General features: G+C 35.6%; 2 protein-coding genes across 2 annotated transcripts; one reads left to right on the forward strand and one right to left on the reverse strand.

Annotated features, from left to right (window-relative positions):
- The first annotated feature begins 3,023 nt into the window (after positions 1-3,023).
- Positions 3,024-7,482, forward strand: LOC137727725 (gamma-glutamyl peptidase 5-like). Its single transcript, XM_068466542.1, has 4 exons — positions 3,024-3,473; positions 6,569-6,721; positions 6,867-7,034; positions 7,234-7,482. Exons 1-4 carry the CDS (start codon positions 3,165-3,167, stop codon positions 7,333-7,335), a joined length of 732 nt encoding a protein of 243 aa, XP_068322643.1. The 5' UTR covers positions 3,024-3,164; the 3' UTR covers positions 7,336-7,482.
- Positions 7,483-9,837: 2,355 nt separating this feature from the next.
- On the reverse strand, positions 9,838-11,993 carry LOC137727726 (uncharacterized protein C6C3.02c-like). Its single transcript, XM_068466543.1, has 5 exons — positions 11,879-11,993; positions 11,233-11,289; positions 11,017-11,100; positions 10,751-10,929; positions 9,838-10,162 (listed from the first exon to the last, which is right to left on the reverse strand). The coding sequence occupies exons 1-5, from the start codon at positions 11,898-11,900 to the stop codon at positions 10,067-10,069; spliced, it is 438 nt and encodes a 145-aa protein (XP_068322644.1). The 5' UTR covers positions 11,901-11,993; the 3' UTR covers positions 9,838-10,066.
- Positions 11,994-12,240: the final 247 nt, after the last annotated feature.

The following is a 12,240-nucleotide window of genomic DNA, read 5'->3' on the forward strand; positions in this document are numbered from 1 at the left end:
ATATTGGCCAACAAAGAAAAAAAAAGAAAAAAAAAAGTCTTCGACTGCGAGTGGAGGGAATTGATGATGTACTGGTAAAGCTATTATAAAGTAAACAGGACTCCTGATCAGTGATCAGGTTTCTCGTCCAATTTTCTGGAATGCGCATCCTCCTGACTGCATCTTGCTCTTGCATCCAATTTTTGTATGGGTTTTTAGAGAGAGAAAAAGTGGAGAGAGAGTGATCAGGCTCCCATAGAAATATATATTTTTACTAATGGGAATGATTGTGGGGTTATATATTGAATATATAATCAACTTCAAAGTGTTCTGTTCAAATTTCAGTAGAAGTAGATATGTTGAATATTTAACTTTAGAATTAATCACTTAGTATTATTGTTTAATAGTAGTTCTCTTCACTTATAAGTGAGAGATTTTAAATTCAATTCTCGTCAAAAGTGTATTTGAACCATATTATCATGGCTAGCTCAAATATCATCTGTCCAATAAAAAAACCTTTAGAGTCGCAGATGTTTGAAACCCTCACGGATAAGAGTGAGGAATTTGACCCAACCGCTGACTGGCCTTGCTTTCCTTGTGTAACGATTCTTCATTTGTTACTTTCCAAAACGTCAAAGCCCAGGGTTTTTTTTAGTGTGGGTGCTTTATCAATGAGTAAGTGCTTCATATCACGGTTATCACATTCATCTAGTGCTACAATTTTATGGTTCTAATAATTTGGCAAACAAAGCGTGCAAGTAAAGGATGTAAGGAAAAGTAAGGAAGCATTATTATTATTATTATTATTATTATTACATTTTGCAAAATCATGTGCAAGTCACATTGTAAAATAATATGATAATTTTATCAACATGTTAAACATGCAGATTTATCAACATGTTTTTTCTCCTTTGTCCCTCAGGTATTACAAGAAAAATAATATGATAATTTTTTCTTTTCTTCAAGGACTATATATAATTGAATATTGTTATTCATGTATCTATCTCCTGTAAGAATATATGTGCAACAATGAATTAAAGAATGATTGGACAAATACAGAACTCACATATTTTTTAGAAGATATGAGCTATATATGCGTGTGTGTGTGTGTGTGTGTGTTGTCTGATGGTTTTCCTTGTCCTGCGGTGAACAATTTTAACATTTTGGTTTGTTATATTGTCTAGCTATTGCGTTAGCTAGCTTAGAGCTTCTTCTATCTTGGTGTGTTGACTGTTCTCTTTGCTGGGGCACGATCCTTAAGATTTCTAATCAATTGTTTTGTTGATAAAAAGATAATCTTTATTGATAAGCAGATTCGTAAATTAAGTTTCTTCCTGAAATTCGAATATACTCCATTTTTAGATGAATTATATAAGAAATAGTTGATTTCATAGTTTCACTGTTCAAATTTTCCTTTTTAGATTTTTTTTTTGTTTTACTTATAAAGCTTTAAATCTCAAAAAAAATTTATATTTAAAGCTTAACACATGGCAAGCCATGAATGGTGTGGCACTGCCACTCAACATAGTCCAATGACAAGTTAAGAGCATCTCCAAATGAGACGTCAAATTCAAAATATCAAATTTAAATTTGATGGCTGACTTGGTAATTTGACGTATTGTCAATATTTTCCTTCCACCTAGTATGCCAAACTTTATTGCTTCATTTTTTTTTTAAACAAAAATAATAAAAGTTGGGTTGTTGTTGGTTTATAAATAATAAAATAATACTCAAGTATGCTAACATTTAAGGTAAGGCAAGTGGAATGCCTTTGGAAATAGCAAAAATCAAATTTGAAGGTAGCTTCAAATTTGACATTTCTTTGTCCATGTCAGCTTAGCCTTATTTTCCATGTTATCTTTGACATCTCAATTAAAGTAAGTGGTACATCATTTGTTACTATTATATGTCTATGTAGCATTTTTGACATCTCTTTTGGAGATAGTCTAAGCCTTACACAAGTTTTACCGAAGACGCCTTTATATAGTGGGTGCGGTTGTCCTGTTAATTTACATAAATATTTTTAATTTAATAGAAAAAAATCAATTATCTAATCAATTGATAAATGAATAACTACGTAATTGAGCAATCAATAACCAAAAAGTTACATAAATTAATAAATTAGTGAATAGATGCAAATATCCTGCGATAATAAGAAAGATTTTAATATAAATTAGATGCATGGTTATACCATCATTGTGACATGTGAACAAATTAAAGAAAACATTAAGCCCTAGCTTCCCAAACTGATCATTATCATTTTCAATTCACCATTCTCCAACAATCTGCATTTAACACGCCACACACCAGTCCTCCATGGTCAAAAGGTCACGAAAGGAATACAAAACAGAAAAACCAAAAAAAAAAAACAAAAAGATAATTTTTATATAATTTATTTTAAACAATTCCTTAAACGCAATACCTTATTGGTTTAAAATAAAAAATTGTAAATTCCCCATTCGCACATGCAAAATATGCTAAAAAAATCTTTTGTTTTGTCAAACGATAGATTTTGTTTTATTAGATGTTAGATTAGTCATCAACAGGATTCAAACCAGCATCATCATGCAAGAACTCAACACATTTACACCATTGTGGTAAATGATCACTTACCAATTTATAGATTTGACTCTCTTATTTTTGTGGGGTTTGAAGTCCTTAACTTGGGGAAGGTAGTGGAATAAAACTGGCAGGGTGGGAAATGTGACAAAGTTCATCTGCCTTATAAATGGAGGCCATTAAGCCAGGCACATTCATTTATCTTCACTGTAACCAGCATGGATACAAAAAATTAAACACCAATAAAATAAAATACGAAATTAAACATTACGCATAGAAGGGGGTATTTTTGGTAAACCAAAGCAGGTGTCAAAATTGTAAAATTGGGTTCGAAACGTGAGCGTTTCTAGAACCCACCAGTTTAAAAGCATCGGGCTCTGGCAATCTCTCTTGCAAGTCCAAAGAATTTCAACACCCATCTCTCAACATCAAGACAGAGAAGAGCCTCTCTGTCTCTCTGTCTCTCTCTAAAAATTTCCTCTTTTGGAGAGCCGGGGAGGCATTGCAATATCTCTTTCCAAAACCCCATTTAGAAACCCAAGCAATCCTCCCTCTCCTTCCAAACATTTTAAGAATTTTAGAGCGAGGGAGAGAGAGAGAGAAGCGAGAGAAAGAGCTAGAGAGAGATGGGTGGGAAGAAATTTGCAGTGCTTCTGTGCGCAGAGGACACGGAGTTTGTGAAGAAGACGTACGGGGGGTATTTTGGGGTGTTTCTGAGAATGCTGGCGGAGGAGGGGGAGACGTGGGACTTGTACCGGGTGGCGCGCGGCGAGTTTCCGGAGGACGATGAGATTGAAAGCTACGATGGGTTTGTGATATCCGGAAGCAGCAGGGATGCCCACGGCAATGATGCCTGGATCTGCAGGCTCCTCACCCTCCTCCAGAAATTGGATTCCATCAAGAAAAAGGTTCTCGGCATTTGCTTCGGTCATCAGGTAATCTTCCTCCTCCCAACAATATTTTCTTCATTCTTTCTTTGTCTCTGTCAATTTTTTATTTTTAGTTTTTTGGAAAATTGGTTTTTTTTTTTAAGAAAGGATGGTCATTTCACATATTATAATATTAGAAAGAACAAAAGGTGGGGAATAGACTGTTTCGTGCGGGCTCTGGGATTTTCCGTTACTTCAGATTAAGGGTGTAATGGTCTTTCAATGGGACGAGATTAATTGTGATTAATAAGTTAAGTAATTGTTGTGCGGCCACTTAGTATTACCGTCTAGTAGTATTCTTTTTAAATTGTAAGTAAGAGATCTTAGGTCTGATTCTCGTCAAAAACGAATTTAAACCACATTATTTCTAGTCTATTGTGAAGTTAAACTCATCTCCCCTCTCTTTGTGTTTTGAGAAGTTTGGTGTGTAGTCCATCAGACGGAAACTTTGCTGTCAGTGGTCCTGTAACCGTACGATCGTGACTTTTAGCTTCCGCGATTAACATTCATGTCGTTTACTATTTAGTCGTCTTGTGAGCTGATACCATGTGGTCCCACAAAATAATGAGTTTTAGAGAGATAATGTTAGTATGTTAAATAGTTGTTAAAGTGGGAGAAGTTGGTGGAAATCAAATCCGTTCCAAAATATATAAACATAATTTCTTTCTATCACTGTTGTCATCTGCTAAGAACATACTTGTTTAAGTAAGAAAAACTAATATATCGGGTATGTGAGGTTCTAAGGTCGACAGTTTTAGTTGTAAAACACTAATTTACACGTCACTTGTACGAATAGAATGAAATATAAAAAAGTAGTGTTATCGTGTGTGACGCTGTAACAGTTTCTTAGATATTTAGTTTGTAACGTTCATATCGAATCAATTTCAACTTTCGTGATCATTTTTGTGGCAATTAATACTATAACTATGACTTATCACATATTACATGATTTGTTAACTTAATTTAACCTAATACCGACAACGGTAAGGAAACATGTTTGCGTCATCACTTCACACTTGAAGTGACATTCCAACAAGGAAGCGTTTTTGCTAACCACAACCATAAATCCTGATGTATGCTTATATCATACACCTAATTATTTATCATGTGTTTTTTCACTTAATTTTGGTTAATTTTTTACAAAATTGATAAAGTAATATTTAATGTGAATGTTAACTAGAGTTAGTTATAAGGACACGTAACAAACAATTAAGTGTATGATGAGCATACACCATAGTTATTGTGATGAGCAAATATGCTCTCTTCGAGCAATTTTGCTCACATCCAGTGGGACCTACCAGTGATTTGGAGCTAAGCACAGGTCTTAGGGGTTCCACTCTTCTTCTCTCTTTGTCGCACCAAGTCAAAATTTGGGCATTGATTAAAGGTTCCACTATATATAGTCTCCTTCTGTTGAAGATTCCTCAAATCAGCTTATTTGAGGGATCTTTTGTAAAGTCCACTGTACATTGTATTTTTAACACCTTAATTGTTTATTTTTTAGGTTTTTCATCAAAGATATATGTACTAAAAGTCATCCAAATTCGAAACTATAACCATTGAATTAAATAGTAGTTATAATAGTGTTTACTCGATGGATCGCTCAACGGACGAGAACTTATATATATATATGTAATATGTTTGTGTGTGTTGACAAAAATATAAAGAAAACTCGAGTTTTAATCAAAATGACAAAAAGGTGTTGTGAGTGAATAGTACCATGAGTGATTTTTTAGAGTAAAAATGTCGTTTTCGTTAAAAATGAACAATACCAAAAGTGTTTCGTTAAAACTCTCAAAAATATGAGTAGTATAGTATATCCATAAGGCCACTAAATGTTGAAATATTAGATGTCTGCCACTATGCCTACTTAGTCTTGTCAGTTTAATTACATTATTGGAGAACCAACGTTGGTTCTCATTTTGTTATCACTAACTTCTGAGACTTGACTTGGTTATGCTACGTGCATTTACTTAATATATTCGTCATCAAACGGTCAGATGGCCCCAAAAAAGCGAATATCATATTCGATCATATTGGTTTTTGTTTTGCTTAAATGCTTTAATTTGTTAGTGATTTGTTTTGCTTAAATGCTTTAATTTGTTAGTGATTTTCATGACATCATTGTAGTTGTGTTGCACTTTGCATGTTTCAAAGGGAGATTATTCCCTATACATTTGTGTGTGTGTGTGTGTGTGTGTGAGGTGGGTGGCTATACTATTCTGGGGTATGATTTGATTGGATTAGGATAAAGGATAGACACGTGGAATTGATTCAAATGAGGATGGCAGAATTCAATATAATATCTATGAAAGTTGGCATAATTAAATATAATATCTATGTAAGTTTGCATGACATGCTCTTGAAATGCTTTTTAGGCTCGTGGGTGTTTGTTGTGTGCTTTTCCCGTTTTGTAACTTGTCGGTGGCTAACCTTGATGGAAAACGTGGTTTGCTTTTGGCTTTCGGCATTAGGTTTTTGGCTTTTGGCTTTTGGCTTTTGGTGTGCAAATGCTTTGGCTTTAGGGTGTTTTGGGGTGCTTGTTGCATGGTTTCGCATTGCCCCCCATTCTTATAAATGAGCGTGAGATAAAGGTGTCCAACACCACATTTACATGTTAGAAATAAACTAATTCCATGCAACTTTGCCTTTATTTGGAGCGACTCAGATTCTCCTCATGGAGGAATCACTTCACCATCCGATATATGGGATGTCTGACCGATGATATCCTCTTCTGTCCATTGCCGCTGCCCTTATTTCAGACATGCGTTATAAATGATTTATACGGAATTCGTATTATTCTTATTTTGATTATGGATTAGTAAACGAGTCTATGGTGAAATATTGTGATACATGTAGAATCCACTTAATGTGACAAAACATTAGGATTAGTCAATTCTATTAATTATTTAATTAGTTAGTTATATTTCTTTTTAGGTTAAATGAAAATGGTTGAGCTGTCAACTCCTTATCCCACCCTTTAAAGTAATGCCTCATTTCTTGTTATGTCCTCCACAATGAGCTGTCTTTATCTACTCTCTATAGATGTGTGATTGTGATGAATGAATGATCGAGAGTTGTTTATATATGATTTTGATTAGATATTGAGCCGTGCACTGGGAGGAAAATCTGGTAGAGCCATCACAGGCTGGGATATCGGAATCCGAACCGTCCACTTGTCACCATCATCCAAGGCCTTCTCCTCTCTCAATGTTCCAGCTCTTCTCTCCATATATGAAATCCACCAAGATGAGGTGTGTATACTTCTCCGTCGTCGTCGAATATAAATTTGAATTTCCTGCTGAGTACTTCAGTATTTACGGTTTACCATGCATGAAACTCAAATTTAATAAATAAATTCATGTTTATTCTCATTTGGAAAAAAAAAAAAAAAAGTAGGTGTGGGAACTTCCTCCCAAGGCGGAGTTGATTGCATGGTCCGATAAGACGGGTGTGGAGATGTTTAAGTATGGAGATCACATGATGGGCATCCAAGGCCACCCTGAGTACACCAAAGATATTCTTCTCAATCTTATCGATCGCGTTGCCAAACTCGAATACATCTTGGTAAATATATTTATCTGTAAAAAAGATTTCCAAGGATAACGATTTTGGCACGTAGAAATTCTATAAATATTCAGTTTGGCGGGCCAAACGCTAAACTGGGAGTACCAAAATCGTTATCCTTTCGAATGTTCAGCTAGTTAACAAGTCATGCAACAGTTTAATTTGATTACACGATTTGTTCTTGTGGATTTGGTTTCAGGTCTCGGAAGCTGAAGAATTGAAGGCCAAGGTGGAGGCATGTCAACCAGACAGAGAGACATGGAAGAGGGTTTGCAGAAGCTTTCTCAAGGGGGGATTATGATGATAAATGACTAATTATTTATGAGAGAGAAAAGAAATTAAGTGTAGAAATGTTGTGTTTTGAGGAGAGGCTAAAAAAGGGTGGTTAGTTTTCACAGTTTGATAGGTTGGCAACTTAAGAATTAAGATGTTAACTTAAGAATTAAGATGTTATCAAGTTTAAGTTGAAGGAAAATTTGCAAAGTTGCTTAATTTTGCTAATAAAATCATTGCATTGTCTAATCGTCTCACTGAAGTAGTACAATATAATTGACAAATGGGCGACTGAATTTTCAGAGTAACAAATATCCTAGAACGGTTCAGATGGGCGACATCCCGGGTATAGAAATATTTTGGTCCCAACCATATTGAGCTTATGAAGTTTTGATTTCCGTTAGAACATTATTCATATTGACTCTACTAAGTGCAATCTTTCTACTAGGGATAGAATTTTGACTTTTGCTCCGTCAGTTCCCGTCACTTGCGTACTCTGCTTTATTGCTACGAGTCCCATTGTCACCTCTTCTTTGAGTGTCCTTTTACCAATGGTATTTGGCCTTCAGTGCTATTCAATTGCGGTGTCCCTTGGCCTCTTTTGTCATGTGGGCTACTAGCCGTTGCAAGGGAAAATCTCTATGGTCGATAGTTTTAAAGTTAAGTTTTGCTGCTACATTGTATTATGTTTGGAGAGAGTGGAACAATCGTAAATTTAGTAACTCATGTCAACCCGTTGCAGTGGTTCTCAACTCAATTAAGTCCACCATTAGATTTCAATTGAGTTCTTTGAAAATCACCTATTCCGCTGCTAATGACTCTATTTTACGAGAATGGAATATAACTATGAATAGTTAGTGCTTATTTTTGTTGCTTTGATGCAGAGTTGTTGGTTTTGCTGTCTATTTTTCTTATAACTGCAGCTCTTTGTTGGGTGTTTGTTTTTTCAACTACTCTTTGCTGCTAGAATTCTCTTTTTCTCATCAATATATTTTATTTATCAAAAAAGAAAAAGAAAAAAACATGTAGAGATTGTTTATATTATTATTTTTTTATATGGCACCTGATTGAAAATGAATGCTGCTAGTATTCTATTTCTCTCATCAACATATTTTATATATCAAAAAAGAAAAAGAAAAAAACATGTAAAGATTGTTTATATTATTATTTTTTTTATATGGCACCTGATTGAAAATGAATGCTGCTAGTATTCTCTTTTTCTCATCAATATATTTTATATATCAAAAAAGAAAAAGAAAAAAACATGTAAAGATTGTTTATATTATTATTTTTTTATATGGCACCTGATTGAAAATGAATGTGCAATCCATACGAACCCGACTGTATCAAATGGATCCAAATGAGCCGCTACCACTAATAAAATTACAAAAATCTGAACAACTCGTTTATGAAAAACAAAGTCGAGTTCGAATCTACCAAAAAAGGACCCGATCGACCCGCGCCTATCCCTAATTTAAATTATGATATTAAAATATGAGTTGAAAATCCCTTTTAAGCGCCTTTCCTTGTGAACTCAAACAAAAAAAAAGTGCCTTTTTCTTGTTGTTTAAGAGTTAGATCGCTTTGTTTTCTAGTTGTTTATATCGTATGTCTTAGAAGTAAAGTTTTTAGGATTTTCAAATCTTTTCACGCACTAGGAAATACCAAATAATGGCAGATCCATTTATGAACCCAGATAGTCCCAGATTCAACCAAAAAGTTTGAAGAAGTGGCCATGATGGCCTCTAAGGACCACCCAACGATCTAGACAGTTTGAAGAAGTGCTTATGCGCAAATACGGTGCAACATAAGCTTTCTATGAAGAAGAAAGACCTAATTTTAGGCAAAGAGCTATACAGAGAAAACCACTTACTCTACTGTTCTTGAACCTTGGTTTCAGCAAAGACAGAAGAAGAAACTCTCTCCCCATTTTTCACGAGACCGACTCTCCATCTTTTTCTTTTTTTAATTGTTGTCCAATCATTTTGCTCCACCTGGCATTTTAATCAATAAATGGATAGTGTATTACTCAATCAAGGAGAGATTTTTCAATGACCGAAATACGGAATGATACATTACGTGTCAGTATACAAATGATTGGATATCTATGTTAAAAAGTTAATAACTTAATAAATAAAATTTCTCACCCCATATATAAAAACATGTGATGTACCAGCCATGTTCCGATCACAATAAAAGGGGCCATAAAGACACCAATCTGTGTGCGGTCTAAACCCTAAAGTGACTATCTCACAGCCCTATTAGTCCAAGAGCTTATAGGGTTTGTCTAACCCTATTGTAACTTAAACTCTGCATTTGGGGTGTATACATAGGCAGCGTAAACAGCAACTCTACCGCTATAGATCTACAAAGTCTTGGTTGTTTGATTACTACCTTACACTTAAACAAGAGAGACATGATTAAACCCAAGGCCAGAAGATAATTTATGTCCCAGTCCACCTCCCACATCAGCTCCAGTAAAGAAAAGACCAGAACAGAAGATATAAGGCTCAAAACACACTAACCAGCATAAGCTCCAAAGATCATTATTTTACCACCATGAATACTCAAAACAAGAACCAAGTTCAAATAAAAGGCACTACTTAATGCAGCATGTTTCCCCATGCATACAAAGATTTATATAAACCTTTCCCCCACAATAGATCACTAATTTCACCATCATGACAGGCACATGAATGAATAAAACGTTCAGACTTTAAAGCAGGTAATAATTCATTGTATGGCAGAGGAAGTCGTGCTTAGGCATTCAACACGCCGGAGTTCCTCTTGCACTCGGATAGCATATCCATGTAGAACTGGCACTTGCTGATATCACTTCCAAAGTGGTTGACGCACTGCAATGTCAACAAATAGACTGGACTTAGTTCTCAAACAATTTCAAATTTCCCATTTCATTTCATTAATAAGGATCAGTTAAATTTATTACGAGAGAATTGTTTGAAACATGAACATTTTGATGGTCAGGTAAACCAAAATGAAAACCATTAAAAGATATTCATGTCTCAATTAGCCAGAAAACTCTTCCGCAGACGCATGAGGAAACTTTCATTACACAGATCTCAAGATCCATATCATCATATTGTTAATTCACATACAACAACACCAACAACACAGCCTTGTCCCACTACGCAGGGTCGGCGGTTTGAATCCTAGAAAAGATGAGTTACGATCACAATTACAAACTAAAAGGGATCTTAGGAATGGGTATAAAACAATTTTTAGCAAGAAACTACCGAACTTCACAACAAAGAAATGCCTTATGTCAGGGCAAGAGAAGGTCAAAAAATTAAAAACTAGAATGGTATATTGCTATTTCATCCCCTTACTCATCCACAAGTATAACAAAGAAACAAAACAGCATTTTATTTGAGACACTAAATTTTCAGGAAAATAAAAGGAGAAGGATGTAGAGTTTTGCATACATCTTGGAATGCCTTAGAGTGATTACTGCATGCATCTGAGCCACCCATGCTGCTAACCATGGGGACTGGAGCAGCAGCAGTAGCCTCAGAGACTACAGCTTCATGTTGAATAGTGCGAGGACCCATCACAGCATCCACAGCTCTGTGTGCCACGGCACTTCCAGTACCAAAAGCCATACCTGCAACAGAAGGGTAAAATCAGACATACAACACCAATTTTAATGATAGTGCATGCACGGTTATAAGCAACCAGACAAACATATTACCCTGGGCTATGGTTGATCCAATTCCCGAAAGCATAGATCCACCACTTCCAGACTGAGCTGCAGCTGGAGGAGAAGCTTGGCGAACTGCATTGTCACACAGATAATTCAATTAGAGGTGAAAGGGCAATATTATATTAACAAACAAAATAAACATCGCTGCAATAAATGCTAACGTAGCAATAGTGCTAACTTATCAAAAAAGTTTAGAATAGTTACCAGGCTGAGGCGGGTTTCGTGCAGGTGCATGACGAGGAGCTGGGCGAGCAGATCGACCTGCAAAAGGATTTTAAAGCACATTAAACAAAACATATACAACCCATAATAGAAGAAAATGAATACACATATAAATTCATCATGGCATGAAGACATCCAACCCAAACTCAAGCTCCCTCCAAAAGCTTACTACGACAAAAATAATACAGTGTTTACCCCAGACACGGCGACATACAAGCCCTAAAGTTATGGAAATTGTAAAAACATGTAAAGCGCAGCGCACTATAAACTGCTTATGTCTCTTGATGTACTAATTAGCCTAATCAAACAATAAACCTAATTCGGAAAATAAAATGATAACGATTAGAAGAAAAAAAATCTTCATAAAGTAAGACAAACCCAAGAACCTCCATTTCCTTTGAAATTGGAAACCCTAGAAACCTAACCCTAATTAAAAAGCCGCATACACAAATGTTATTGTACAAAGAAAGAGAAATTTCATAAAGATTCATTGGTTTTCTCTGCAAACCCAAAACCCTAGAATAAACGGAAACAAATGGAAATCAAATCACACAAACGGAGGGTTCTGATCTACAGAATAAGAAAGCAGAAACAGATATCGAGGAAGAGAAGAGACGGCGGCGTGTACCTCCTGAGCTTCGGCGAGCCATGGCAGCGAGAAAAACCTAGGGATTTAAGTCTGCGAATACCAGGAGAGAGAGACAATTTGAGGAAGAACGAGTCTGCAAAAAGTTATCCGGCCCAGTGGCCCTCACAGGCTTCTTTTATATGCAAAAGAGTGCAAATCTGCTACGCCAATGAAATCGCGTACTCGTATACGTGGCGCAAACCTATTTGATTATCTCATGGTCTTCATTGGTACTTTGACTTTTGGATGAGGATCGCCGCTAAACTTGTTTTGAATGACGACCGGATCCGGGCCGTGGTTGTTAAGCTCACAGTTAAAAGTTGGAATTATCTAGAAACAAGTCAAAATAAGGAGGGACGTAT

Source organism: Pyrus communis, chromosome 3 (assembly GCF_963583255.1).
Source record: "Pyrus communis chromosome 3, drPyrComm1.1, whole genome shotgun sequence".
In the NCBI taxonomy this organism is placed as follows: Eukaryota; Viridiplantae; Streptophyta; class Magnoliopsida; order Rosales; family Rosaceae; genus Pyrus; species Pyrus communis.